General features: G+C 45.2%; 1 protein-coding gene across 1 annotated transcript; it reads right to left on the reverse strand.

Moving 5' to 3' along the window:
* Positions 1-5,533: 5,533 nt before the first annotated feature.
* On the reverse strand, positions 5,534-6,906 carry LOC124967049 (cyclic AMP-dependent transcription factor ATF-7-like). Its single transcript, XM_047529001.1, is given in 2 exon segments — positions 5,534-5,607; positions 5,610-6,906. Coding segments are annotated over 2 exon segments (1,284 nt in total). The 5' UTR covers positions 6,820-6,906.
* Positions 6,907-8,284: the final 1,378 nt, after the last annotated feature.

Below are 8,284 nucleotides of genomic sequence, written 5' to 3' on the forward strand. Positions count from 1 at the left end.
GCGGGGCAGAGCCAGAAGTGCGCCTGCGCACCCAGAGCCTCGCTCCCGCACCCCCAGAGCCGCGGCGGGCACGAGAACTACACTTCCCAGAGGCACTCGCGCGCGGACCCCGCAGAGGCCGCCCCGAAGACTCCGCGCCCCCTAGTGGGGACCGCAGTGAGGGCGAGTGGGGCAGGATGTGTGGCTTGAGTGTTGTGTCGCTTTAGTGACTGAGCCTGATCTACACCAGGGGCATGTTGTAGTAGCGGGATGTGGCTCTGTCGCCTGTAGACGAGGCAGACACTAAAAACGTAAAACATAGCAGCAACAAGATAATTTCAGAAGGAGGCCACGTTAGAGTGTGGGGAACGGTGCTTCTTCTATGCCATCTTCACCCATGGTTCACTACCAAAGTTTGGACACACAGACTCTCCAGACTACACCTACAACTAAGATACTATTTAATGATATCAAAGGAGAGGAAAATGAAACCAGATAAATCCACGACCTCCTGAACGATGATGGCAGAAGCAAACTGCTACGCCATGTTACTTCATCACTTCCCATTGCTCAGGATTTTATGCTTGGGATGAGCCTTAAATAGTGGAAAACTTTAACACAAACATAGGTGGATTTTTAGATGCAGCTAACGGGTTTATATAATTATTTCATATATCACAAAAATCAGTCTCAACTTCCTAGACCTAAACCTGAATTCTTAACTTTGGAGCCTCACATACAAGGTAAAAAATGAGTATACCTACGTGTTCCTGATATTATATTGCTTTATCAAGAGTGTGTGCATTAAAAAATTAATGCTTTCTCCCATTCCCTGAATATACTGCTCTGGAATTAGCAATATAATAGTCTGAATTAGTAATTCAGAAGTATGAATTAGAATGGTCTAGGTAGGCCTAGGTCAATAATTTAGTAACTGGGACTTAAGGAGGCAACTGCAGAGAGAAAAGAATACCAGGCTGAAAGGATTGAGGGTACAAAAGCGCTCAGGTGGAAACAAGTTTGCTGTGTTCCAGAAACAGTTGCTTAAGGTCGCTGTAGCAGAGTGTGGGATGGGAGAGGGTGGAGAAGAGGTAGGATGTCAGGTAGGCTGGGACTGGATCAGGTCTTTAGGAGGTCATGATAAAGAGTGTGAATTTAACCTTGGTGTGATGAGAACCTCTGAATTAGCAAGACTTTGAAGTTGCTTATTACTGTGAGGGAATAGGAGGACCGTTTCCTATTGTCTCAGAATTGGTAACCAGGACGCAGAGTGGAAGATTAAGTTCTTCTGTATTCCAAAGAGAGACAAAACATTTGGGGTTAGACACATCAAGTCTTACAAAGGAGACTGGGAGTTGAATTTGCCCTGCTGCTATTAATCATTGCCTCAGTGCCACCTCTCTTTTCCCGCTATTTAAGGAGACTTGGGTGGGAAAGAAAAGGAAGAATTCCTCCAAATGACAAGCCCTTCACCTAGTGTGGAATGTCTTGTTCTATTCCCAACCACAAGATGAGAAAGAGAAGCACTCAAATACTGATATTACCCAGGGGAGGAGGTTTTTTGACTACCTCAGAGTCCCACTAAACAAGGAAAAGGGGGATTAGAGAACAATGCTGAGTGTAAGGAGGGCAGCCTGAATTTCCATGGTTTGGGTAGTAAGTGGATGAGCTAGAGAAGAATCGGATTTGAGCCCACAGAGCATTGGGTAGTAGCCCACAACTGTAGGAGGCTGTGGAATTAACTGGTTGTGAGAAGGAACTGGGGAGTCTGGAAGAGGTTGAAGTGCAGCCAGAATGCAGAGCCAGAATTCCCAAGTCAGGTATCCATATGTTTCCTCTAAGAAACAAATGTACTTCTGTTTCTGTCAGTGTGGCTCAGCAACTCTGCTGGATAAAATAGTTCAAAAATATTGTAAAATGCATTGATGATCTGGGAAATTAGTAAGGACTATCCGAAGGCCAAATCCAAAACAACACTGATAACTTGGAATGGAATGCAGAAAGCCAGGATTTGTTTTTCATACTCCTGTAAGTACAGGGACCAGGTGGTAAAACCCAGGTCCCATGATAGTAGGGTGACTAATAGACCTCCCCCACTCCCAATAAAAATTGGGATTTCAAGGGTTAACCCCTCTTGGTGGAGACTGTAAGGTAAATTGACTGTTTCAAACTGAGCAGTGAGTGAAAGAAGGGGGAAATATCTTCCCTGAGAAAGTGTAATTGCAGCTAGTCCCTTCGTGAATTTGCAGCCTGAATTTGCAGGCCCTGGGTGGTCTAAAAACTGCCAGTTTATATTGGTTTCAGGCTAGCAGTGCTTCCAGGCATCCGACAGAAGCAAACCGAAATCCTGTCTGGAGGAACCTACCTTCAGCTCATGCTTCAAAGGACATCCTCAAATATGACCCCAAGAAATAAGAGCTAATAGTCTTGACTAACAAAACATATAGGAAATGAGGAACCATGAATGACAGCTGGTATAGAAAAGTAGCATAATCAGATTCATAACAATATCAAATATAAGGGTTCTCAGACACAGAATTTACAATCATAAGTCTACTGTGTTTCAAAAATTACTTTAATAAACTGAAGTAGGGGTTGTACAAATGAGTAAACAACAAGTGTGTAAATATTATTAAAAAGAATTGAATAAGAACCAAATAGATCTGGGCACAGTGGCACATACCTGTAATTCCAGGGAATAGGGAGGCTGAGGCAGGAGGCTTGCAAGTTTGAGGCCAGCCTCAGTAATATCAAGGCCCTATGCAACTTAGTGAGACCTTGTATCAAAATAAAAAAATAAAATGAGCTTGGGATGTGGCTCAGGTGTTAAGCACCCCTGGATTCGATTCCTGGTACGAAAAAACCCGCAAAAACAAATAATAGTGTTGTCAAAATTTTAATACATTGGGTTAATAGCAAATTAGACATAAGTAAAGGGAAAATCAGTTACCAGAAGGTAGACCTGAGGAAATTAACTACAAATGGACGAAGAAATGGAAAAAAGAAAACAGAACCATTAACACATCTAAACTGAGTTCCAGAAGAAGAGATTTGAAGAAATATTTGAAGAGATAATAGCTGAGAATTTCCAGAACTGATGAAATAAACAAATTTACATCTCATAACAGATAAATAAAAATAAATTTACTCTGAGACATAGCATAGTGAAACTTCAGCATGAAGAAGAAAATCTTAAAAGTAACTAGATAGAAATGACAAATTGCCTCTGAAGGAAAGAAAATTAGAAGACAGCAACAGTGGAAACTAGGGACATTTGAAATAATGTCTTTTTTTTTTTGGTTCTCTTGATAGTTTAATGTTATATTTGCAGCATAAATAAGGCACAATATATGTCAGGGCAAGGGAGGGAGGGAGAAGGCATGGCTGGGGAATAACTGCTAAGTGGCAGGGAGGGCATGGGGAGGAAGGGACGGTTACAGAGAAGAGAGCGAAGCCCCTGCGCCTCAGCCCCGTCCCAAAGTGTGAGAGCCTGCTCACAGGGTCATGCTGAATTGGATGGGGAAAGGGGGAAAATGGTTTTGTAACAAAATAGCCTGTAGCACTGCATCCTCCCACCTGTCAGGGTCCACCACTGGAGACTGGGGAGACCCAGGTCAAGTTGAGTTCCTTGATGGTATAGAGAGGTGTTGCTACATGTCAAAAATATATAGATGAACAGAGATATAATCATAGATACACACTGCTTTCTTCTCCACAGATACTATATCAGGATGCAGCAGCCTCCACTGTTGGGGCTGGAGGCTTAACTCCTCCCTGCCTGCAAGGTGTCCGTGTGGATGGGAGGAATAGGCAGCTAAAGCTCCGTCTGGTCCTTAATGTAACCAAGAATGCAGAGTGACCAGTCTGAAAGGGAACAGGGACAACTCCTGTCTAAACCAATGAAGGGACAGGTTTTAGAGATAAGACTAAAAGGAAGAAAACCTAGAATTTGAGATGAGTGATGTGGTGGTGGTGGTGACTGTTTTAATGGGGGTTGAGGGGAGGGACTGGAAGAAAGGGAAAAATATGTTAGTGCTAAGGCAGAGGATGATATTTAAAATAATCCTCTGTGTCCTGTAAGAAACTCCCAACTTGCTCCTAGGGCGATGATTCTCAAGTATCAGTGCATATTAGAAGCACTTGGAGTGCTTATTAAAACCTACTCCCAGTTTCTGATTCAGTAGGTTTGGGTTGGGCTGAGAATGGACATTTCTAGTAAGCTCCAGGTGATGGTGTTGCTTCTGCTGCTGGTCCTGAATCATATTCTGAGAACCACAAACTGAAGGTAAAGTCATTGTGACTAGTGCTTGTAGCCACTTATAGCTAATACATCACTCACCAGTAGCCGGGATGAGAAATCTCTGTGCCCCCCATTAAAAAAATAAAACCCTTGTAGCTACAATATGAACTTGTATCCAAAAAAATATGTAAATTGCATTAATCTTCCCTACTCTCCCCAGCCTTTTTTCATTCTGGGGTGGGATTTTACCCCAAAGAGAAGTAATTCAACTGGTGCAGAGGGTGAGAATGTTCGCCAGCCACCACCTATGTTCATTCCTGTTGGGTCACCATGCTGGAGAGAGTGAATGAGCATTTATGTCTGCAAGCACATTCATGTGTGCAAACGGAGACAGAAATCAGTTCTATGCTATGAGAGGAATGATTAGGGAAGCTATACTGGGGAGGGGTCCTCTAATCTGCCTTAGGAGCCTCACCTGTTCTGTTCCTCCACACCTTCCACCCCAAACATAAGTCTAAAGAAAGGAGAAAACACATTAGCAAAGGCATATGTGACATAGCTAGGAGGACTGGACTCTAAACAGACTGGTTATGAAATTTAAAAAGAACATATTTCTTTCCTGTGTATACAATGTACAATATTAATAGGAAAAATAATTTGGGGATGGGAAGGAAATTATGAAAAGAGGACTCTTTTTGGGTGGGGGGAAGAGCTATCTTAGGGGCTAGCACCTTTCAGGAGCCTCTCAGTGTGAAGCAGGGAACCTCAAAAACCACAGAAAGGAATTTCTTGGTGTCCTGCTTGATGGTTCAGGCTGTAGATGGTACACAGATATAGTGAAGTGCTCAATCTCCCAGGATGGTGGTGCTGGAGGGCAGGTCCTTGAGAAGATGGACTGGTGGGTCAAGAAGGGAGCAAGAGCTACAGAACAGGGATAGGGAAGGACGCAGCAAGATGAGGTTCAGTTGGCCCAGCTACTCTAACCATTTCCTATAGTATATGGTTGAGTGCTTAGGGCCAAGGAGAAGAGTATAGGCAGAGGGAAGCCAGATTTGGGGTGTCTAACCAACAGGAAATAATTAAAGGAGCTATACTCACTCTGGTCTTCCCATCACGTGGGAGGCTTTCTCTGAGCAAGCTACTTTGAAGGGAGCAGGGCAGCAAGTGCAGACCAGACAAGCTCTCACCCCTTTCTAGCCTGGAGTGAGGTGGGAGGCCTGGGTCCTGTGTTCACTTGGAAGAGTCCTAAGACATCCACATTCTCAGTTCCTTTCTGAAAGGGTCCTCCCTTAGGTCTTAGAAAGGCTGCAGTCCTTAAGTAGAGCTAAGTGACACCTCCATGATACCTGGTTCTGGTCCAGATAAATCTAAATAGCCTTGAGTCTTTTCTGTAGTGCAGTTACTGGGCAGTCTTTATGAGCTAATAGTAGCTGTTTCAACTGAGCCACCTCATTGCGTAGTAATGTGACTTCATTACTCAGCTGAATGTTCTGAGAAGTGAGTTCCTCTGCTTTCTTCTCTAGAGAAGACACACATAGCTTCCGCTTTTGGCGGCAGCGGGAGGCTGCAGCCCGGTTGCGCTCCAAAAAGTGCTGCCTCCGCTCATCTGGATCTTCATGTACTGTGCGCCGCTGTCGTCCCCCAGTACTAGGGGTGGGCTGGGCTGGAGAGACCTGTGGCTGGGCAGGGGAAGGGGCATCAGGATGCTGGATGAGAATCTGGCTCTGCTCTGGACGGGCTGTTACCATGGTACTGGCAGTACCTACCACCATTCCACAACCACCGTTGATTGAGGAGACTTGGTGGGTTAGGGTGGCTTTTAGTCTCATTTTGGCTTCTGATGGTACAGCATGGCCAGAGGGAGAAATGGAACCACTGCTATTAACTGGTGGGCCAGGGATACCAGGAATGTTGGGCACCATGGACACAGGTCTGGCCAACGATATAACAGAAGGCATCTGTACTGGAGGGCCTGGCAGCACAGGCATGGTCTGTCCATTAGCAAGATGCATGACGAGAGGACGGGAGCCAGTGGGAGACCCCATTTGCCTGTTGGATGGTGGAGCCTGTGTGATGACTGAGGTTGGGGAAGGAAGGGTTGGATGAAGTGGATCATAGCCTAAGTGGAGAGGCAGGGAACCAGGACGGACGATGGTGGGCGTGGGGGTAGAGATCACAACAGGTTTTGGGGCAACTTCCTTCTCCTTCAGGGGTGGGGAGCAGGAGCTAGAGGCAGGACTGTCTGGTGGGGAGGAGTCTACCTCCACAGGCTCTTCTCCTTTGATTTTGATGTGGGGTGTGGAAGGCAGAGACATGTCAAGGGGTCCGGCAGCACCCTTTTTCTCATCCTCATCTGCAGCTTTCTTGAATTCATGTTCAAAGGAGCTAGCTAGTTCATTGAAGAGTCCCGCCTCTTCACAATTCTTCAGGAATCTAGTTGGTGTAGGAGTCTGATCTGCAATGATGACTGAGTCAGTTCGGGCTGGGCCAAATTTCAATGTCATCTCATGCTTGTGTTTATGAACTGCCAGGTGGTCCTCGTTTGTAAATCTCTGTCCACAGCCTGGGGCATTGCACACAAATGGTCTGTCGTCTCCCATATTTCATATAGCTGAGCGGAGCCGCTGGTAGCTCTGTCGCCTCCCGCCCACCCGCGCTCAGTCCCACAATCTGTCTCCAGCTCCTCCTTTTCCCCCCTCAGCGAAGCAGATACTTTCCTCCCGACCGGCCAGGCGAGCTTACCTCGAAATAATGTCTTAAAGAATGAGTACTAAAGACTTCTTTTGAAAAACAATAAGATAATGTCATCAACTTTAAAGTTGGATGTCCTTCAAGCAGAAGGAAAATTATTCCACATAGAAGGCTATATTTAAATGTAGAAACAGTGAACAAGAAAAATGGTAAATATACCTATAAATCTAAATTTAAATCCACAGTATAAATTAATCATGTAATGTAGATTTTAAAAAACAAAATACACCTAAACCAAAAATGAAACCCCTCCAAACTAAAATACATATCAGCAGGAAAAAAAAAGGGGGGGCTAATCAGAGGTTTAATGTTCCAAGTGTTAGGTCGGAATTTGGACGACTGTAGGAGGGAGAGCAGAGCAACTGAGAGAAGGGCAGCGCGCCAAACAGTGATCAATCAAACGGACAAGAAAACTCCACTGACCCTTAACTCCACCTGTTGACCCTTAACTCCACTGACCCTTAGTTCCACCTGTTGACCCTTAACTCCCTGACCCTTAGTTCCACCTGTTGACCCTTAACTCCACTGACCCTTAGTTCCACCTGTTGACCCTTAACTCCACTGACCCTTAGTTCTACCTGTTGACCCTTAATTCACAGACCCTTAACTCCACTTGTTGAACCTTAACTCCACTGACCCTTAACTCTACCTGCTGACCCTTAACTCCCTTAACTCCACCTGTCACTCAGCAGGACCCCCGCCCATTCTGGCCCATAAAGACCCTGGGCAGCCAGGGCCACTTTCGATTTTCCTCCGGCTCCCTACCTGATCTGTACCCTGGGGGACTGGGAATTTCGCCCAAGAGCCAAATTCCAATAAAGCTTACTCCGGCCACTTTCTGCCCGATTTTATTTGGCCGTGCCCGAGCTTACACTAAGGACCTTGTGTTGTTTTGAATGGTAAAAATAGGGACTTTGGTTGGGCCTGGTGGGACTTACCTGTAATCCCAGCCACTTGAGAGGTTGAGGCAGGAAAATTCAAGGTCAGCCTTAGCCAATTATGTAGATCCTGTCTCAAAATAAAAAGGGCTGAAGATGTAACTCAGTGGTATAGTGCCCCTGGGTTCAATCCCCAGAACTGGAAGAGACAAAAAGAAAAAATTAAAAAAAAAAGACAGGGATTCAGCAGGCTGACCATACATCACAAAGATCCCTATATCACTTGGTCATTCACTTTCTGGGTCTTTCGACCTTTCTTGGTTTTCCTTTCTCTTTTACGGCAGATCTCACAGCCCAAGCTCTTGATCCTTTGAGCCTCATCCTTTTGCTGCAACTGACCTGTAAAATCCAGTACCATAGCAGCTGAAAATTACTG

The sequence above is a fragment of the Sciurus carolinensis genome, chromosome 16 (genome assembly GCF_902686445.1).
Source record: "Sciurus carolinensis chromosome 16, mSciCar1.2, whole genome shotgun sequence".
Classification (NCBI taxonomy): domain Eukaryota; kingdom Metazoa; phylum Chordata; class Mammalia; order Rodentia; family Sciuridae; genus Sciurus; species Sciurus carolinensis.